The sequence below is a fragment of the Protomyctophum bolini genome (genome assembly GCF_963924005.1).
Source record: "Protomyctophum bolini genome assembly, chromosome: 12".
Taxonomy (NCBI): domain Eukaryota; kingdom Metazoa; phylum Chordata; class Actinopteri; order Myctophiformes; family Myctophidae; genus Protomyctophum; species Protomyctophum bolini.
In genome coordinates, this window is record NC_137873.1 from 14,608,278 (window position 1) to 14,629,821 (window position 21,544).

The following is a 21,544-nucleotide window of genomic DNA, read 5'->3' on the forward strand; positions in this document are numbered from 1 at the left end:
CTATGTTGAAGGCCATGTGTGGCCGAAACGTCACCTGTTTGTACCATGTGCACATTTCTGTGTTTTAAAGTAAAATACACTTTATAGGAGCAATGTTGTTGTGCTGCGATGTGTTGTGTGAGCTTGTAGATCTGCTACCTCAATGAAGAGGTTTGGTGTAGACTGGTTTAGAACACACAGCTGAAAGCACGGATATGATTTTGTGCGACACGTTCAAAATGTTGGACTATACGTCCCAATTTACAATTTAGGCAGACGCTCTTAATACGTATGCTAAGTGGAATATCTATATAATTAAACTATGCGTATACACTATAGAGTGCTATATAAGGTGCTATTTAAGGTGCTACATGAATTGATATGCATACGCCTGTATGTCGTCGAGGCTAAGGCAAGTGCTATGGGCAAAGATGGAGTCTGAAGAGGTGGGTTTTCAGACTACCTCCAAAACAGAAATGACCTCAATGAATTGCAGACAATATGGTCATCAGAGAATAATATATGTTTTATTAATAGATGGAGGGAATACAACAGAAATGAGTGTTACTTGTGGGGACACCAAGACCACACAACTGTCTGAAAAAGGCACTTTATCAAAAGTAATGTCAGAGGATTTCTTTTAGTTTGTTTGTTTTGAGACAGAGAGAGAAATGTGTCTCATGAATTACAAGAACGATGAAGACTGCTAACGTTTATAAAGACTAGGCATGCTTTGAGTTTAAGGCAGTTGTCAGTGTTGATTCCTTCCTCTAGGACTTGTCCTCCAGTTGAACTTAACTACTTAGCCTGCTAACAGAGATAGTAAAGACCAGCTTTAGGTCATCATGCTGGCTTGTGGTGGTGGGCATTTTTGTCAAACGCATTTTTTGCCACGGACAATAATATTGCCAATAACATATAAAGAGAGAGTCATAAATGACCATAACAGGTGGTGATGAGTTATGGTGGTTCTTTCAAATAAAACATTGAGAACCATGACTAGTACTAGTTGGACTCCTAATATGTCATAGTGTCTAGTAAATCAGTGTCATACATTTTCTGAAGAAAACCTGGAGACTGGCATTCAGTAATTGGGTACAAGAACAATATGGTGTGTAAAACAGAAAATGTACACTTTACCTCGGACACGGCCAAGTCTTTGCCAGGGACACATTTGTCGGGTCTTTACCCCTGGTAAAGACCCGACAGAAGCAGAATCAGAATCTGCTTCTGCACAACGGCAGGACAGACAGACAAACAGGAATGTGTACATTTCTCATTATCATCATAATAATAATAATCATGAAATAAACCCCCCACCGACATTTTAAGAAACAGCTTCTCCATGAACAACAAATGATAATCATTCTGCCTCCTGCTCGTTTAGTCTATAGCCTATCCATATTCTCTGAGTATATATAGTATATTCTATATGTCAGTGGTGTGGTTCCGGGGACCCCTTGCCAGGCGTTCCAGGGGGCCCCCATGCAGCATTAGTAGAACTTTATCGGCTATTTGAAAATAGCAGATCTACAAGCTTACACATTTGACATGATGTGACATGTGAGCTTGTAGATCTTCAAGAAAAAAATCTTGAAAAAGTGTATGTGGGGGTCGTTGCATGAAAATGTTCGAGAACCACTGGTCTATATACTAAATGTATATATACTATGTCATAATATATTCTCAGTATATGAGTATGTGCTGTATTACTAAAAGGTATAAGCAAACTGAATACAGTTGGACAGTCTGGAAAGCCTGGACTCTCCATTGGTTCGCAGAAACATCCGGCTGGATGGACCAATGGGAACAAAGCTGGAGTGGGGGTCATGTAGGCCTACTGTAGAGGCCCTACATTTTTATGCAACATAAATGTTTATCATATGTGACATACAGTATTATTTGAAATTGACCGTCTGCATATATGTCGCATTAGCTATATACGGTATGTCATATCCCATACGTGCATATCCACATGCACCTATTTGAACCTGAATATGGCATATATTCTGCAAATACTTGCCATATATTGGCATAATATGTTCATTAGCCTTTTCATGTCGCGCACACCCTAGAAGGCGCTCGCACACCACAGGGGGTGCACAGCGCACGCACAACAGTTTGGGAATCCAAAGGCAATCTATAGGCATGTGTCTGGCAGGCTGAATGAACCAATGGGCACAAAGGGGGCAGGATCAAACGGGCATGTGTCTCTCAGAGTATTCGTCATGCCCGTCGTCCTCGTCCAGTTTGGGTTCTGCGTCATCCGCATCCAACTGTAACACACACACACACACACACACACACACACACACACACACACACACACACACACACACACACACACACACACACACACACACACACACACACACACACACACACACACACACACACACACACACACACACACACACACACACACACATTTTGTGAATGAATGCGATGCACGCATCTACTGTGATTGTACAGTACATTGCAGGTGTGTGTGTGTGTGTGTGTGTGTGTGTGTGTGTGTGTGTGTGTGTGTGTGTGTGTGTGTGTGTGTGTGTGTGTGTGTGAGAGAGAGAGAGAGTGTGAGTGTGAGAGTGTGTGTGTGTGTGTGTGTGTGTGTGTGTGTGTGGGTGTGTGTGTTGTGTTAGTGTTGATTTTGTCGACTAAAACTATGAGGAAAAATGTCAAACTACTTTTTTTCACTGAGGAAAACAAAATAAAAACAAAGCTTTATGATATGACAACTAAAACTGACTAAACAATTTTTGTTGACAAATAAAAACTAGACTAAAATGTTAGGGAGGGACTGGAGAAGAGATCCAGTAGAACTAAAAGACGAGTCATTTTATGTTTAGTTGCGATGTTCTAAAAATAGACGATCTACAAGCTCACCACGCATCGTAGCGTGTTGTGATCTTGTAGATCGACTATTTCCAGCGTTCAGAAATAGCGCACTGAGCACACTGTGCAATGCAAACTAATAGGCTAGTGCACTCAGGTGTGATATATCCGAATACGCCTATGGTCTAAAATGCGTTTTGTCGCCATCACGGCCAGCCAAAACGCAGCCAAAACACTACAACATTTAAAATGACTAAAACTAAATGGAATTTCATTCAAAAGACCATGACTAAAACTAAATCAAATGTTGATGTCAAAATCAACACCAGTGTGTGTACATACCAAGCCCCCAGAGCGGCAGGGAAAGGTTGAAGCCGCGCTACACTACTGGCCAAAGCTGGCACTGCAGGTGGGCGGTTTTGCTCGTGCTAAAGACCGCACAGCTGGGGTTTAACACAGAGTGCTTGTTCATGAATTGATTCAGGCGCATTCAGGCAAGTTAGTAGGATACTGTACTTCCGCATTTTGGACACCAAATTTTGGTGTCGGAAGAAAATACGGAACTAGAGCATTCTTCCGGATCCTTGACACGCCACTGAGCAACTTCCATTGAAATGAATAGTGTTAGCGGGGCTGTCCGCCCATTAGTTTATGGTACATACACACTGCATCTCAGTCCTGGTGAAGACGCGGGGTAGGATGAGCATCTTGACGGGGATGGTGAGCAGCAGGATGAAGGGGAAGGCCAGAGCGGCAGAGCTGGACATGACCGCCCACAGCACCCCCAGGCACACCATCTGGATGATGGTCCACAGGTGCATCCTCAGGGTCCTCACCTAAACGCGCGCACACACACACACACACACACACACACACACCATAAGGGCCGATACAGATACTTTTCCGATACGGCGAGGGGACATCTCTATAGTATTTGGGGGTATTCTACCTTGCGTATGTAGGTGAGATCGGGGTGGTATTTGGGGGGCATCAGCAGCAGCAGCAGTCTGTCAGTCAGTTGGATTCCGTTCAGAGACATGACCCCCATGTAGAGAAAGATGCCAAACAGCACGGCCAGAGGAATCTGACGCAACAGGTCACCCACCACTATAGACAGACCTACACAATAATAACAATGATTATGACCACTATAGACATACCTACACAAGAATAACTTGGACTTGACGTGAAACTGGGCGCAGTATACGCTCAAAATCACGGTAAAAAAATAATGATGAATTCCACACCTAACGGGGTAATGGTCAGAAATATCTGTACACTCAAAATACAGTATGTGTGTAAATTGCTTGATGAATCGTGCCCAAGGTATATTAAGTCATAGTTTTAGTCACCATAGCTTAGTTTTTATTTTGTTTTCGTCAGTGATAAAAAAAGTCAGCCGGCCATCTCTAGATCGTCCTCAGACGAGCCCTCCATCCTCGTTTCCAGTCATCCCGATTCTCCATACATCTGACCAGTTCGTTGGTACTTTGCACTCCTGCATCGCTCTTGAGTACATCCACGTATGTTAGCGTGGGGCGTCCTCGTGATCGATGCCCGTGTGTTGGTTCCCAGAGCACCAGTTTGCTGGCTGGCAGTTCTTGATGCCTTTGGCAGTGTCCTGCTAGTCTCATTCTCCTGGCTGCTATTTTCTGGCTCACCCTTGGTAATCCCTCATACAGAGTCATGTTAGTGACATGTACAGTCTTGCTGATGTTAAGTACTGCACGCAGCATTCTGGTGTAGCACCCGTCAAGGGACTTCTGCAGGGTTGGCTTCAGGGTCCAGCATTCACTGCCGTATAGGAGAACAGACTCCACTGTTGCGTAGAAGAAGCTGAGTTTGATTTGTCGGGGGAGATTGGAGTTCCATGGTTTTAAATCAACAAAATTAACATTAGCTCCATTAAACGGTGCAGTACAATAAAGTGCATTACCGACTAGCAGAGCCACCAGGAAGTTGGTGACCCTCTGTTCCTTCACTTCCTGGATGCGCGGCTTGTCGCCCTTGGTCATGACCGTCAGAGCGTTGGTGTGCGTGACGGAGCGCACAGTGGCCGCCGACAGCCATGGCAACCCGAACAGCGCAGAGACCCCGCCCACTATCACGATGATCAACAAGTCCAGATGGAAGCCCGTCCCCTTCACCAGCATCCGCTCACTCTTACTACAGATCAGCCTGCAGACAGACAGACCAGAGAGACAGACAGACAGACAGACAGACAGACAGACAGACAGATGTATGTTGGGATTAGGATTAGACATTGAGGTTAGGTTTAGGGGTTAGGATTTATTTAGAGGTTAGGTTTATGATTTATGATTAGAGTTATACCTGATTCACACTGCCTACCAGTGTCGCACACCAAACCCACATTTTGAGTTAGCATACCAGCGTGTGTACATAATGTGTGTGCGTGTACTGTGTGTGTGTGTGTGTGTGTGTGTGTGTGTGTGTGTGTGTGTGTGTGTGTGCCTGCATGTTGGGTGTGCGTGCGCGTGTGCGTCATACGCTGTAATCTGCGACTCCATGAAGAGCAGGATGAAGACCAGAATGGCGGGCAGGACGCTGGCAGCCATCATCCACACAGGAAACTGGCCGTCCGCCCCCAGCAGAGAAATCACCCAGCCACGCTTGTCTGGGCTAGACACCGAGAAGCCACTGGGCACGTCCAGTTTCTGCACACACACACACACACACACACAGACACACACACACACACACACACACACACACACACACAAACAAATATTATTTTAGTATTTTAGTGTTTTATTTTCGTGACGTTTTGGGGGGGCTTTTCTGCCTTTATTGGATAGTATAGTACAGTGGAGTCTGGACAGGAATTATTATAGTACAGTGATAGTATAGTACAGTGGAGCCACACTCTGGAGGAATGTCGCGCGCAGCAAAGGTCTGTTGGAAATTTAACCCTCTGTATCAGAGCATTATCGTATTGAGAGTAAAAAAATCACACCCGCGTGAAATGAGGGTCACTCTTGTCATCGTACATCAATTTATGTTAGTGGACATTTGACATTGCTACATAAGGTACATAAGGTGGTCCCATATTGGCCAAGCGCTCCCACCAACAGGTGATTTGTTAGCGGAATCATTTCTCCATTCATTGTCAATGGCAAATAGATTGTATTGTCCTCTTCTTACCCGGCAATCTGTACATCTTAGACCTGAATCCTAGTCTGAAGACGTTAGGCAAGCTAGTAGTTATTCAGCACGATCTGGAGCAGTCTGCTCTCCCGCACGACATCAGGTGAGACTTCCAATTCAGGCTTTTCCCCTTGGGCTCGACCTTCTTCCAACGGAAGGTCTCTGGGTTGAACTTCCACAGATTGTTGAAGTTCTGGTTCCATGAGGGGCGACCCTCATGGTTCCTTGAGGGAGTTCCAAATGACAGCCCTCTAGTCTCACCTAAGTGCAGAGCACTGTGGTGAAGAGCTCTATTCACACCACAGCGAATGGTAAATGGTAAATGGTGCATGCATTAACAGTATATAGCGCTTTGTAAGCGATTGTGTATTACATTAACCCCATTCATACACCGATGGCAGAGGAAACCATGCAAGGCACCAACCTGCTCATCGGGAGCAATTAGGCCTAGGGGTTCAGCGTCTTTCTCAAGGACACTTTGACACTAACTCTGGGGGAGACCGGGATCGAACTGGACACCTCACGGTTCCCATCCGGCTGAGCCACTGCCACCCCATGAGCCGCAAAGAGCTCTATTCTCACCTGAGTTTCAGTGTCTTTGATGCTGCTGTCGATCAACACCATGATGAGAATAGAGATAGGAACCCCGAAATCTCCGATAATCCTACGGAGCTGTAACACGCATGCACGCACACACACACAAGCACATGCACGCGAACACGCGAACACGCACACACACACACACACACACACACACACACACACACACACACACACACACACACACACACACAGGCATTAACATTAAATTCGATTTTTTGACTAGCAAAACGGTAAAAATATCATATTTTACCGCCGACTAATCAACTATAAACCTTTGATGGTTGATGCCTTAACATACACACACTTTATTTGGTCTTTAAGTTAAAGACATAAATCATGTCAAAATACAAATCAGAGTCAAGAAAATTCAGTAAATGGTAAATAAAATGGTAAATGGTGCATTTATATAGAGCCTTTATCAAAGGCGCTTCCATGCAAGGCACCAACGAGCACATCAGGAGCAATTATGGGTTCAGTGTCTTGCTCAAGGACACTTCGACACCAACTCTGGGGGAGCGCGGGTTTGAACTGGCAACCTTGCGGTTAGCATCCAGCCACTCTACCGCCTGTGTGTTTGCGTGCGTGCGTGCGTGCGTAAAACCATATGGATCAACAACCATATTTTTTAAACTCTGTCCGGCATAGAGGAAGAATTCTTTTTTTAAATAACAGAAAATTGATTAAAAATCTAAATCTCGTTTATTTCTTTTTTATTTTTAAACCAAAGATCTGATATTATCTATACTGCCTATTGTTATATGTCTCCCACATACAGTACACACCTTTCCCGGGAAGAAGGGGCTGTTTTTGAACATGCGCAGGTAGAACGCGATGAAGTAGGTTCCGGACATGAGAACCAAGGACAGCAGAGCGATGTTGGGCTGTCCAGACACCTTCCCAGCAACTGTCCTGTCACCATCATCACCACATTATTTAATTAATTTTACTTGACAATAAATTGTCACACAAATAAATGTGATCAACGATTTAATTGTGTCAAATAAAAGTTTAACAGGGCAGCTATTAATGTTAAAAGAAAGAAATGACACATTTAATGACTGTATACTGTATGTGTTCACTGTTCAATAAAATGTAATAGAAATAGTCGATGTGCAAGCTATTCGCGCAATTTTCAGAAAATATTCTAAATGGTATGAACATTATTCAACATGGAAACTCTGAGATTGTATACAAATGGGACCAAATGGACCCATACGGGTCTGTAACGTGTACACATGGGACCAAATAGACCCATACGGATCTGTAACTCAGAGAGTGTAAAAATGGGACCAAATGGACCCTTACGGGTCTGTAAGTCTGAGAGTGTACAAATGGAACCAAATGGAGCCGTACGGGTTTCGGTCTGTAACTCTAGTGAAAACATGGAACCAAACACACTCTTTGAGTTATTATGGGGGTCCTTGAAATTAATAAAGATTTGAGAACCAATGATGTAAAACAAACATAATTGCCATTAAAGCGATTATGTAATAAGTACTCACATTGTTTACTTAAGTAAAAGTATATCAATACTACAGTAAGTAAAACTCCATGATTAAAAATGTACTTGAGTAAAAATACAAAGGTACTTGTACTTAAAGTACAAAAAGTAGAAAGTATACTCATTATGCAGAATGTCCCATTTCACAAGTTTTCAAATGTGTACAAATATTTTGAAAATAGCAGATCTGCAAGCTCACAATGTGTCGCAATTTGATGCATTGTGAGCATGTAGATACTGTAGGGCCGGAAGTGTTTATTGTATGTTTTGTAATAATAATCAAAATCTACAAAGCAACTAATAAATAGTAACAAAAGTTTTCAGGTAATTGTAGTGGAGTAAAAGTATTTTTTTCCCTTTGAGATGTAGTGGAGTAGAAGTAAAAGTAGCCTATAGAAAATTGGAAATAGTAAAAGGTACCTCAAAACTTAAGTACAGTACTTAAGTACAGTAAATATGTACTTGGTTTCTTTACACCACTGACTGTGACAGACCTACCCGGGAACACTGGTGTTACTGGAGTTCCACCCCTTCCATGACACGCTCTCGTTCCCGGGGTAACCGTCGCCCGGGTAACAGCTCTGCAGAGGATTCTCCTGGAATATCTGAAGAGGCATTAGATTTAATATTAGACGCAAGTGATTTTCTTTTGGTTAAAATAAGTCTTAAATAACTCTAAGGCCTCACTCACACCTAAGACACACTTGTGTCCTGTGTCTTCTGTGTGTCATGGCCGCCTCAATGCATTTCCAATGGGAGTCACATGGTTTCATGACACAACCTTGTTGCTGCATGGCTGTCTTCTGCCCTCCCCCATGCAACAAGTGTGTCTTCAAACCATGTGACTCCCATTGGAAATGCATTGAGTCGGCCATGACACACAGAAGACACAGGAGTCGGACACAAGTGTGTATTGCGTGCGTGTGTGTGTCTAGGTGTGAGTGAGGCCTAAATATTCTGATAGATTGCTATAGAGCACTGTTTCCCAAACACTGGGTCGGGACCCATAAGGGTTGCAGACACATTTTTATGTGTCCCTTTATTAAATGTTTGCCCTACATTATGTTTTTAATTATTATTACTATTTCAAAAAATAAAAAAACCCAAATACAATTATTTGTTTTCAGTAATGAAGAAATGAAAGAAAATCATAAATTAGAAAACAAACGTTTAAGTAGCCTAGCCGAAGCTCACCTTGACGAGCTTGGCGAAGGTCTCGTAGATGAAGATGAGGGAGATGAGGAAGGAGAAGATCTCCTGCGTGAAGCGCGAGACGAAGCGCACCAGGAAGCTCCCCTCCAGCGCCACGGTCACTATGACGATGACGATCAGCCAGATGCCGATCCACGCGCGGCCCGTCAGGTAGTCCATGCCGTTGGCCTTGCAGAACTACACCAACGACAGACAAATCATAAAGAATTGCTCCATTGATTAGAAATTGATAATTCAAAATATGCTCCTCATTGACTTACATTGTACGCTGAAATGGCTCTCAAAGTCACTCTTTTAGCACATACTCTCAGAGTTGGGTTCCTTGAAAATAGAACCACCACACTGTCCTAGTGGACTCCTAATGTGCCATAGTGTCATAGTAAATCAGTCTTATACATATTCTGAAGAAAACCTGACACTGAGACTGACACTCAGTTGGGTCTTCAAAATCAAAATGAGAACATTATAATGTTATGTAAAAAAAAAGATGCCACGGACAAGGCCATGTTTTGCTACGGGGACATATTTGTCTGTGTACGGACATATTGATGACCCCTAGAAAGGGAACATTCTGCATAACGTGAAAAATGTATGGGCCAATGTCCTGGAACAAGCTCCCATTACATATAAGACAGGCAACAACCATAGATAGCTTAGAGGTTTGGTAGAGGTTTGGGTTGTGTAGTTGCCATGATGTAACTCCAAATGTGGACAAGAAATCAAACATAATTGCTCCATTAATTAGAAATTGATCATTCAAAATGCTCCTCATTGACTTACATTGTACGCTGAAATGGCTCTCAAAGTCACTCTTTTAGCACATACATGAACTCAAAGTTGATTCAGACAATATAGAGCATCACCAAACCCAGTAGCCTACTGTACCTTTTGTACATCTTTCAATAGGTATTGGTACTCTATTTATTTCCTTCTATTGTTAATCTCTTGTAAAGCACTTCAGGCTGCATTTGATGTCATGAAAGGTGCTATACAAATAAAGTATATATTATTATAATTATTATTATTAATAATGTAATATAATAAAGTAATGCAATCTTACAGAGTAATAAGCCTCTTCAAACACCAGTAGCGGACCAGAGAATCCTACAATAAGCAAAGGCTGAGCTCCAAACACTGAAAACACCAGGCCTTGGATGGACGTGGCAACAATCAGCTCCGACACACCAATCAATCCGTCTGTCTTCTCTCCTATGTTGGACAAAACACCAGGTATGATATGTCAATATAAACACATGTGATTTCTATCTCTGACCTGGAACTGTATGGCTACACTGTGTCTTAACCCTATAGAACAGTGGTTTTCAACCAGTGGTATTGAGAGGGTTCCAGGAGAAGATGGAGAAGAGTTCAATTATTTTTAAACATCTGCATTACTTAATTAAAACATTTATACAATTAGAGAATATAGAAGAATTGAAACTTTGATCAACGTTATTTATCTACCATATCAATACAGCATTGATGGAATTGTGGAGATAATCTTATCCAATAATAACTATATATATATATATATATATATATATATATATATATATATATATATATATAATAACAATATCCAACAATAACAAAATATGCTAAGTTTTATTTTATTTTATTTTAACAAACAAAAAAAACCGTTATGGAATATATTATATTGGGTAAAATATACCTGCAATTGGGGTTGGTGTGACAAAATGAATAAGTGTTATAGTGTTCTAGGGTGAATTTTACTCCGAGGGCCCTATTTTGCGCTAGCCTGGAAACCAGATGAATCTGCCACAGTCAAAATAAAAATCCCTGCATGGGGAGATTGGTCTGGCACTCCCTGAATTACATTTCTGACCAATCAAGGCCCACTATTCAAAGTGAGACTTTTTTGCTGTAACGTTGGGATGTGTTTGTAACCGCCATTTAGAAATCAATCTTCCACACCAAAGTTCCAGACTAATATCTACACAGTGATATTCGTCTGCACATGCCAGGCACATTTTGTTATTATGTCGACTTATGTCGTATGACTAAGGGCTTTTACTTATCGTTTAAAATAATAATAATAGTAGCCTAATTGAATAGTGAAAATAGTCGATCTACAGCGGCACGTTGTGAGCTTATAGTAAAATGTTTTACAAAATTATATTAAAAAATAGTCAATTAGTCATAATGCCAATTTCTGGAACCATATGGACCAGAAAAGGACTTGAAAGAAAAATAGATCTTTAGGTGTGACTTTACATAGAATAGAATAGAATAGAATAGTGGTTCCCAAACTTTTTAGCTCGAGTCCCAAAAGGGAAACTACTGAAAATAACAGATCTATAAGCTCACAGCGCGTCACTTTGCACAGCATTGTGAGCTTGTAGATCGGCTATTTTCACTGCTTCTTGATTTTATTTATTTTTATAAATGTTTTAACGGCAACGAACATCAGCTCAGCTGGACACGCACTTGCGCGCACACACACACACACACACACACACACACACACACACACACACACACACACACACACACACACACACACACACACACTCACACACTCTTTTCTTTTTTAATTGTTAAATTGTTCCAGGGGCCACAAGAAAGGTCCCTATCAGCCGCCCGTTGAATATCCCTGTAATATACAGTAATGTGTAATCCTGACCCAGTAGTCCTCCGAAGGTGATGGCTGGTGACAGAGCAGCAAAGTAGATGAAGATGACGGCCGCCAAGCACTGAGGGTTCAGAGCATCTGTGATGTCACTGAGGTACTGAGGATACCTGTGGGAAAAATACTCAATAATGGACCCTTATAGATCTCTTTAACTCTTGAGAGCGTTACATTATTGTTAAACATCTGCATACTTAATTTGCAAGAAGTATACACAATAGATACTGTAGAATTATTGTAAATCTGATCAACATGTGCCTGTTATCTCTCTTATGGTATACATTCATAAATATAGCATGGAATTGTGGACAAAATCGTATCTCCAACAACAACAAAATATTCCAAATATTCTTAGTCTTGGGTCTCATCAAGTGTACAGAATATTATTTGTAATTCCAATGACCCCCCTTTAACTCTGACAGTGTACATGTGGAACAAAAATGGATTTCCATCCGTTTAGATCCATTTGTACACTGTCAGACGTAAAGACGCGTAAGGATCCATTTAGGACCCCCTCAAGGAACCCAGAGAGTCCCTGGACCCCACTTTGACGACCATTGACGTAAAGTAATAGCATGTTATGTGATTTGACATAACGCATACTGAATTATGTTATATTATCGTTATGTTATGTGATTTGACATAACGCATACTGAATTATGTTATATTATCGTTACGTTATGTTATGTGATTTGACATAACGCACACTGAATTATGTTATATTATCGTTACGTTATGTTATGTGATTTGACATAACGCATACTGAATTGTAAGTGAGTGTACCTGCGGACCACGTCTTTCACCAGACCTCCGAACACACGCCCAGACCTCTGCAGTGGGTCTTCACCACCACCGCTGGGGGGCTTGGACGCAACAAACAGCTCTGGAAGTGGAAGAACATGCACGGCAGAGGGAGATAAGCATGGGATACCTCATCAGGGTCTGTTTCTCAACAATGACCGACCGTTAATTATCCCATTTAGTATGCGGCTATGTCATAAAGAAATGAATACATTGACACAAAATGTAACAACAAGGGAACCGATGGAGTGTGCAGTCCAAGTAGGGAATGAGACTTTGCACCAGGTGAAGGAGTTTAAGTATCACAGGGTCTTGTTCACGACTCATCCTATAGACATCCTATATAAGACCAGTAAGACGCGCAAACGCGGGAAGCGAACGCAGCTCATACATATTTGGGTTTTTTAAGATTTTTTTTTAAGTTAAGTTATTTTTAAGTTAAAATTTTAACTTAGCCATAACCATATAAGGAGTCCCCAAAGCAGCTATACGTCCAAATATGGAGTGTGTTGCATCAATAACAAACAAATCACTCAGCTCCATATATGGGCACAAAGGGGGGGGACACGGACACACACACAGACAGACAGACATGATCTGCTAGGTCTCATAGTAAGTGCTCACTGCGTTCGCAACAAATATTTTCTAGATTTCCTTTTGCTTTATGCAAAACTAATTCCATTAGATTATGCCAGATGATCGAATCAATATCCTGTTACTGCATTTTCTATTTTGCAACTCAAATGTCTTCAAAAACATTCAGTTTTGTGTACTGTTTAACTATGCCATTGTGTGTTTGTTTACATGCTTCCATGTTGAATATGGCAAAAACCACGCACCATGGATTGATTGATTGATTGATCTGTTCTTATCCAGATATAACAGACAGAATGCCATGATTGACCAATCAAAATCAAACAATGTATTTGGATAGTTCTTTGTTTACCAGGTAAACCTTATAGTTTCAATGTACTGATTGCAATTGTAATTTAAGATAGCATGTTCTTTAAACATATGCTAGGTTTGTGGTTTACCTGGTACTTAGTCTCTTGAGCCACTACGCTGTCTCTGCATTCTATGTGTGATTATGTACCTAGCTTATTACTAAGTCGCTCTAAATAGGAGCGTCTGCTAAATGCCTAGATTGTCATTGTAATTCAACCAAGCTGTGTAATAGGTTGTTAGTAGTCATGTGATCAGAAAGGACCTTCATCCAGGAAGCTCTTGGACTCCCGGGGCGTCTCTTTGCCGTTGCGCTCGTCTCTCCTCAGTGGAGACACACAGGTTCCGCCCACCTCGGAGGGAGGAAGCACCAAGCTGGCATCAAGGAAACGGTTGACGGCGGTCAGGAGGTCCTGGCGCTGGTCAGCCAGGTACGCCGCCGCGTGGAAGTTCTGCAGGACGGACGGACAGAGGGACAGTGATGCCACTATGCAGGACAGACGGACAGTGTTGGGACTAAAGCCTTACAAAGTAACACGTTACTTTAACACATTACTGTAACGCAACTACTTGTGTGGTAACTAATAACGTACGTAGTTACCTTTTACCATTCAGTAACGGCATTATAGTTACCCCCTCCGGAGTTATCTAACCCAGACCTTATAAAAAGCTTCAAGTCCTTTCTACTTCCGTGTTGCATAAGCAGTGGCATCTCTGTTGAGTCCTTGGCATCTTTTCACGTGCGTTCATGATCTGATGCGTCACAACAAGCTGTCTTATTTTGTCACGTTCGCGACTTCGCACTAATGAAACACACAAACAGGATTATTTTTCTCATGTCAACATTCAAGTACAACTATCAGAAGATGTAACCCAGGTAAAGTAATGCGTCACGTTGCAAGTTTAACTAAAGTCTCCCACTTGTTTAAAGTAATTTCTGATACTGAAAATAGCCGATCTACAAGGCATAGATATAATGCCATTTAGGTCAATTATATAATATTATTATGTAGTGATATATAACAATATATAAAGAGCAGCCAATCACTGACGGTCTGCTAGTGAACTTTTGCATGTGTCTCGTCTTGATCCTCCCCTCCCCGGTAGAACACAGCGCTTTCTGCACTGTTATTGGTTAGAGAAATACAAGGTTCACTCCCACTTCTAAACCAGATTTCCAAAACACCTGCAGTACCCGAGGCTACTACACCAGCGATTCCCAGTAAAGTATACAGTACTTTGTTAGTTCCACTGATCCAAGCCGGCCCGGAATCAGTGATTAGTATTTAGACACTACTTCACTAACTAGTGATTTCTTTCCCCACCTGGTCTTTACGCTATAACTTAACACACTATTTGCAGTGATTTCCTCATTATTGTCTTTAGACACAAGCGGTCCTTGCAGACTTGTGTGTTTTTTGGGGGGGAAATTGCAGAGTCTGCAAGTCTGTTAGGACCTTATATTAACTTCACTAACTAGTTACAGTGATGTACTCATCTTGTCTCTACCGTAACTTCACTCAATATTTGCAGTGATTTCACTGACTTCACTAACTATTTGCAGTGACCTGCTGACCTGGTATTTAGACTAGAACGTCACTAACTAGTTTCAGTGATCTACTCATCTTGTCTATAGACACTGACTTCACTCACTAGTTTCAGTGATCTACTCATCTTGTCTTTAGACACTGACTTCACTCACTAGTTTCAGTCATGGATATAAGAAACCTCGCCGCTGCAGTTCATTGGAGCGACATGTAATCTTATGGAAGCCGCCGTATTGAACTCCAATATGGCGGAGGCACGGCACAGTGCCACTCAAAGTGACTACTGGCCAATTGCAGTGTGTCTTTTCCGGGACTTTTCTGAATTTAGGGTGCATTCGAATACACAAACGACCAGAAGGCGCTCAGTAAGCAAATAGAGCACACCCTAGATTCTGAACGAAGTCCCGGAAAAGCCGGGCTGTAATTTGCCAGTAGTCACTTTGAGTGGCAGTGTGCTGTGCCTCTGCCATATTGGAAACAAAAATGGCAGCCGCCATACAATCCACATGCTGTAGACTCGTAGAGCATGTGTATTGTGATCTACTCATCTTAATTGTCTTTAGACTATAACTTCACTCATTAGTTTCAGTAGTGATGTAGTCACCTTGTCTGACATGAGAGTGGAGATGGTTCGTCCAACCTCATGGAAGTCCGTGTTGGAGGTGGGCGGGCCCAGCAGCAGGAAGATGAAACGCACAGGAACAGGAAGCTCCAGAACCGAGTCCAGAACAACAGCTTCCTGAAGCCGAACGAACGCCATTGACGGCTGCTCCAAGAAGCCAACGCTGCCTTCACATAAAACATGCAGTGGTGAAAAAAGTTGTGAATTGTTTTACTTGAGTAAAAGTATCAATACTGCAATGGAGAACTACTCCGTTAAAAGTCGTGAAATTACCAAAAGTAAAAGTACTCATTATAGGCAGAATGTCCCATTTCAAGGATCAGCTATTTTCAAATGTACTTTTCAGGAAATGGATCCAATATAGTTAGTCAAGCTCTTCTCAATACTTTAATTTAACCACTTTCAGTTTTACTTTCAAAAGATTTCTGAAATAGCTAAACAAATAGCTGATCTTGTCTAGGCTACAAGACCAGCTATTTGTTTTTTGCTACTTGTGTGTAACACAGTACACTGTAAAAATGTGGAATATATGTATGTAATAAATATATGATAAATTAGGACACTAATAAAATAAAATAAACATAAAACGTTGAAATAGGGAGCTATGAGGTTTCCAGCCGACATCAACGATATGCACTGGAGACATGCTTTGTTGATGTGAACCACTTAAACCCTGATGATGATGATGATGATGATGATGATGAAGGCGTGCATACCCACTAGAACAATGGTGGCTTCTGCGTCATGTGGAATCTGCAGCTCCTGTTTGGATCTGGAATGATGAAGACCTGCTGGCGCCTTCTGCACGCACGCGCGCACGCACACACACACACACACACACACACACACACACACACACACACACACACACACACACACACACACACACACACACACACACAATGTTAAAACCCTGTGCGTAGCACTATTGTGTTCAAATACCATGTTGAAACATGTACAATAATGAAAATTACGCCTTGTCAGATAGATGTTGTTGATGAGGACAGTAGAAAAGTGAGATGATAGCTACATTCCACCACAGTGTGCACATGCAGGAATTCCTTACCAAGGTGTTGAAGTATAGCCTACTTAAGGATATCGTAAGGATGCCGTTTGATAGCTTGGGTACATAATTATGTAAATTAACAGTCTTTATATCTGGAAGTTTCTGTAATAAGGTCCAATAAATCTGTTTTGTGTTCACGAAGTCTCACTAATGTCCACTAACTATTACTTTTAGAAGTCTCTGTAAAAGACATGTCATTTGGTTGCACTCGGGTGTTGCGTTCTGAAAATAACAGATCTACGAACTCATGTACTGAGACTGAAACATAATGTTGAGATTTCCAAGCATGTGCATACTGTATTATTTATGGACACGTATGTCTTGTTAAATGTGTGTGTGTGTGTGTGTGTGTGTGTGTGTGTGTGTGTGTGTGTGTGTGCGTGCGTGCGTGCGTGCGTGCGTGTGTGCGTGCGTGCGTGCGTGCGTGCGTGCGTGCATGTGTGCATGTGTGCGTGCGTGCATGCGGAGATGTCTCACCACCTCACGTGGTGACGTGTCTATCCCGTTGGTCCCTCCCCCATTCCTGAGTGATGCATGTGATTGGCCGGTTGTATGGTTGTTGTGGTGGGCGAGCATCAGAGAGGATGCTGGGATATGTATGCTGAAATAGGAATGTTTAGAGGAGAGGAGAGGAGAGGAGAGGAGAGGAGAGGAGAGGAGAGGAGAGGAGAGGAGAGGAGAGGAGAGGAGAATTATAAAGAATAAACGTCCATGTATTTATCTCTTTTATCAAGAATGGGTGAGAGACTGACATTAGGACAGGTGAGAGGGAGACAGTGTAGGAGAGACAGTCACAGGCAGTAGAGCATGTGAGAGACATACAGACCTTTGTCTCAGCAGCAGTGGTATCAGGAAAGACAGACAGACAGACAGACAGACAGACAGACAGACAGACAGACAGACAGACAGGTACCTGTCTGTGTGCTTCAGTAACAGTGTGGTCAGTAGAAGCTGTGAGTCTTCAGGTGTGATGTGACCTGAGGTCAGCATGTGCTCCACCACCTGCTGAGCAATGCCCGCCAGAGACCTCTGCTGGACATCAAACAGAACTGCACCTACACACATACAATGTAGGCATTTAGAAGACTCTTATCCAGAGCGACATACATTAAGCAGGGTATAGCCTACTAAACACACATCAAATGCAGGGAGAGACAATGTAGTGCCTCAGTAAACTAGGATAATATACTATCAAAATATACTATAAAAATAATAAGATGTAGTACCAGGGTCGGATGATCAGGACATAATGGACATTTATTGTTATTATCTAATCCGAATTTAATAAATTATGTCCAAAAAAAAAAGTGTGTAAAGCAGCAACAATATGGTAGATTGACTGCTGTTCAAGGTGGGCCCACTGGGCCGTGTGAGGACAGCTGACAGCTAGAAAAGTGATTCTGGTGGTGGAATACATGTTTACATTCTGCATGCATTGCACATCATTTTTTTCTTTTTCTTTTTCATAAATCAGTGCTCTTGAAAACCCCTTACATCTGTGTGTTGGTTAAAAAAAATTGAACCAATGAAAAGTATTAAAAAGTGCTTCAGACTAAACCTCTTAACGCCATTGGACCCTCAGTCTGCAGCTAACTCCACCAGCTCCACCTCTTGACAATATATAAATCACAATATCAACTTTGATGAGGCAGTATTGCATCGTTTAAAAATATATATGTTTTTTTTTATTTTCCTGAAAAAATAACATTTTGGAGTTAGGTGGTTTCTTCCAGACAGCAGAGATATTATTGTCCTGTAATGAATGTCTCCATGGGGTGGGGATGTGTCGTGGTACTGTGTGTGATGTTGTGTAATGAATGTCTCCAGGGTGGGGATGTGTCGTGGTACTGTGTGTGATGTTGTGTAATGAATGTCTCCAGGGTGGGGGTGTGTAGTGGTACTGTGTGTGATGTTGTGTAATGAATGTCTCCATGGGGTGGGGATGTGTCGTGGTACTGTGTGTGATGTTGTGTAATGAATGTCTCCAGGGTGGGGATGTGTCGTGGTACTGTGTGTGATGTTGTGTAATGAATGTCTCCAGGGTGGGGATGTGTCGTGGTACTGTGTGTGATGTTGTGTAATGAATGTCTCCATGGGGTGGGGATGTGTCGTGGTACTGTGTGTGATGTTGTGTAATGAATGTCTCCAGGGTGGGGATGTGTCGTGGTACCGTGTGTGATGTTGTGCCGTAGCTCCAGCAGGCTCCTGAAGGTCAACGAGGAGATGGGCGGTCTCCTCCAGGCGTTGGTATCTTCATTCTCCTCCTCCTCCTCAAACTTCATCCATCTGAAGCTTGCTCTCCACTGCGCCTCTTGGTGCTCCATCACTAGCTCCTTCAACTCTACAAGCACCTGACACGCAGGCACGCACACACACACACACACACACACACACACACACACACACACACACACACACACACACACACACACACACACACACACACACACACACACACACACACACACACACACACACACACACACACACACACACACACACACACACACACACACACACACACACACACACACACACACACACACACACACACACACACACACACACACACACACACACACACACACACACCAACACAGCAATGTCACTGCAGTACTGTTAATTTCGACAATGCACATTTAGATTTAGTTTAGTCTTTTGAATAAAGTCATATTTTAGTCATCTGAAAGGTTTTAGTTTAAGTTTAAGTATAGTTTAAGTTAGACTAATCGACTAAATGTATTTAGATGGCGTCCTCATGACAGATTTTACGCTTGGCTGCATGCTGAAAATAGCCGATCTGTAAGCTCACAATGCAATGCGCTGTGACGTGTGTAGACCTGCTATTTTCACACCTGAGTGAAACCAAGCATAAAATGACTTGTATATTAGTTCTACTGAATCTCTTCTCCACCAGTCCCTCCCGGCTAGTTTTTATTTGTTGACGAAATTGTCAATATATTTTAGCCTTAGTTTTAGTCATCAGTAGCTCCGTTTTTTTTGTTTCGCCAGTGAAAAAAGGTAGTCGAGGACCATTTTCTGTCATAGCTTTAATCCCAAACCACACCAATGGGTCGCCATGCAACTCCTCGCAAGATAGATAGAAAGAAATTAAAAGAAAGACCATTACTGCATCAAAAGTAAACTACACTATAAAAACGGGAGAAACATTGGCCACATTGTCAATAATATTACAATTAGGGATGTCCCAATCCCATTTATTTGCTCCCGATCCGATTCTGATCATTTGATTTTGAATATCTGCTGATAGATTTCCCGAAACCCGAATATTGATATTATAGAAATGTCCCGATCCTGATCCGATTCCGATCATTTGAAAATGATGTGATGGCACCCGATTTCCAATCACGTGACCAGATCGGGACAACCCTAATCACAATGTGTGGCGTTGCGAACTAGACTAAAATGTTAGGGAGGGACTATAGTGGAGAAGAGATCCAGTAGAAGTTATTTTATGTTTGGTTGCGCTCGGGTGTTGCGCTCTAAAAAAAATCTGATCTACAATCTTGTAGATCAGCTATTTTCAGCATGCAACCAAGTGTAAAATCGGCCATTACGAAGCCATCAAGGCCTGCCATCCATCCATCCATCTTCAACCGCTTATCCGTAGTCGGGTCGCAGGGGCAACAGCTCCACCAGAGAGCTCCAGACTTCCCTCTCCAGAGCAACATTAGTGACTTCCTCCTGGGGGATCCCGAGATGTTCCAAGGCCAGTGAGTCGATGTAATCCCTGCGCCTTGGTCTGCCCCGGGGTCTCCTCCCAGTGGGATGTGCATCGAGTACCTCCCTAGGGAGACGCTCGAGAGGCATCCTAACCAGATGCCCGAACCACCTAAGCTGGCTCCTTTCCAGGCGAAGGAGCAGCGGCTCTACTCTGCGTCTCTCCCGCGTGACTGAACTTCTCACCCTATCTCTAAGGGAGATGCCAGCCAGTGCGCCACCCGTCGGAAAAAAATAATTTCGGCCGCTTGTATTCGCAACCTTATTCTTTCGGTCATGACACACACTTCATGACCATAGGTGAGAGTAGGAACGAAGATTGCTCGGTAGACAGAAAGCTTTGCCTTCTGGCTCGACTCTCTTTTCGTCACAACAGTGCGGTACAGCGACTGCAATACCGATCCTGCCGCTCCAATTCTCCGGCTGATCTCCTTCTCCGTCCTCCCCTCACTCGTAGAACAAGACCCCAAGATACATTAAACTCCTTCACCTGGGGCAATTCCCTACCTGGACTGCACAATCCACCGGCCTGCCCATCAATCCACATCAAGGCCTGCCAAAATATATATTATTATCAACAAAATCAACTGTACATTTAGTTGACTAAAATCTTATATTTAGTCGACTAAAACCTTTCAGATGACTCAAAATCAGAATTGTCTGTCAAAATCAACACTGCTACTCAGATGGTCAGACTTGTGCAGAGAGGAGGAGCAGTTAGGCGGCGGGAATCAAACCCTTCCGTTGCATAGGCTATCCTAAAAGTTCAAACCAGATTATATTGAAAACCAGTAAACCATTCCTACCTGTCTGGTTTGGGCCAAATGGCCCCCCAGGTCCAAGACCAACATTCTAACACACACACACACACACACACACA

General features: G+C 42.5%; 1 protein-coding gene across 3 annotated transcripts in view; it reads right to left on the bottom strand.

The window, feature by feature from the left end:
* Nucleotides 1–1,613: 1,613 nt before the first annotated feature.
* LOC308325723 (anion exchange protein 2-like) overlaps nucleotides 1,614–21,544 on the bottom strand; it is a 35,053-nt gene continuing 15,122 nt past the window's right edge. Inside the window, exons 7-24 of one of the 3 annotated variants that reach the window (XM_080778380.1) lie at nucleotides 19,094–19,274; nucleotides 17,837–17,978; nucleotides 17,404–17,524; nucleotides 16,574–16,655; nucleotides 15,840–16,024; nucleotides 13,954–14,140; nucleotides 12,729–12,828; nucleotides 11,940–12,055; nucleotides 10,356–10,504; nucleotides 9,278–9,472; nucleotides 8,582–8,688; nucleotides 7,365–7,491; nucleotides 6,562–6,651; nucleotides 5,323–5,489; nucleotides 4,751–4,992; nucleotides 3,764–3,933; nucleotides 3,477–3,650; nucleotides 1,614–2,255 (exon numbers count right to left, since the gene is read on the bottom strand). In XM_080778380.1, the coding sequence (XP_080634506.1) occupies nucleotides 2,175–2,255; nucleotides 3,477–3,650; nucleotides 3,764–3,933; nucleotides 4,751–4,992; nucleotides 5,323–5,489; nucleotides 6,562–6,651; nucleotides 7,365–7,491; nucleotides 8,582–8,688; nucleotides 9,278–9,472; nucleotides 10,356–10,504; nucleotides 11,940–12,055; nucleotides 12,729–12,828; nucleotides 13,954–14,140; nucleotides 15,840–16,024; nucleotides 16,574–16,655; nucleotides 17,404–17,524; nucleotides 17,837–17,978; nucleotides 19,094–19,274 (2,616 nt within the window). In that variant the 3' untranslated portion in view covers nucleotides 1,614–2,174. Of the gene's footprint in view, nucleotides 2,256–3,476; nucleotides 3,651–3,763; nucleotides 3,934–4,750; nucleotides 4,993–5,322; nucleotides 5,490–6,561; nucleotides 6,652–7,364; nucleotides 7,492–8,581; nucleotides 8,689–9,277; nucleotides 9,473–10,355; nucleotides 10,505–11,939; nucleotides 12,056–12,728; nucleotides 12,829–13,953; nucleotides 14,141–15,839; nucleotides 16,025–16,573; nucleotides 16,659–17,400; nucleotides 17,525–17,836; nucleotides 17,979–19,093; nucleotides 19,275–21,544 lie in introns of all 3 variants that reach the window. The other 2 variants (XM_080778379.1, XM_080778378.1) reach the window with 2 other exon arrangements.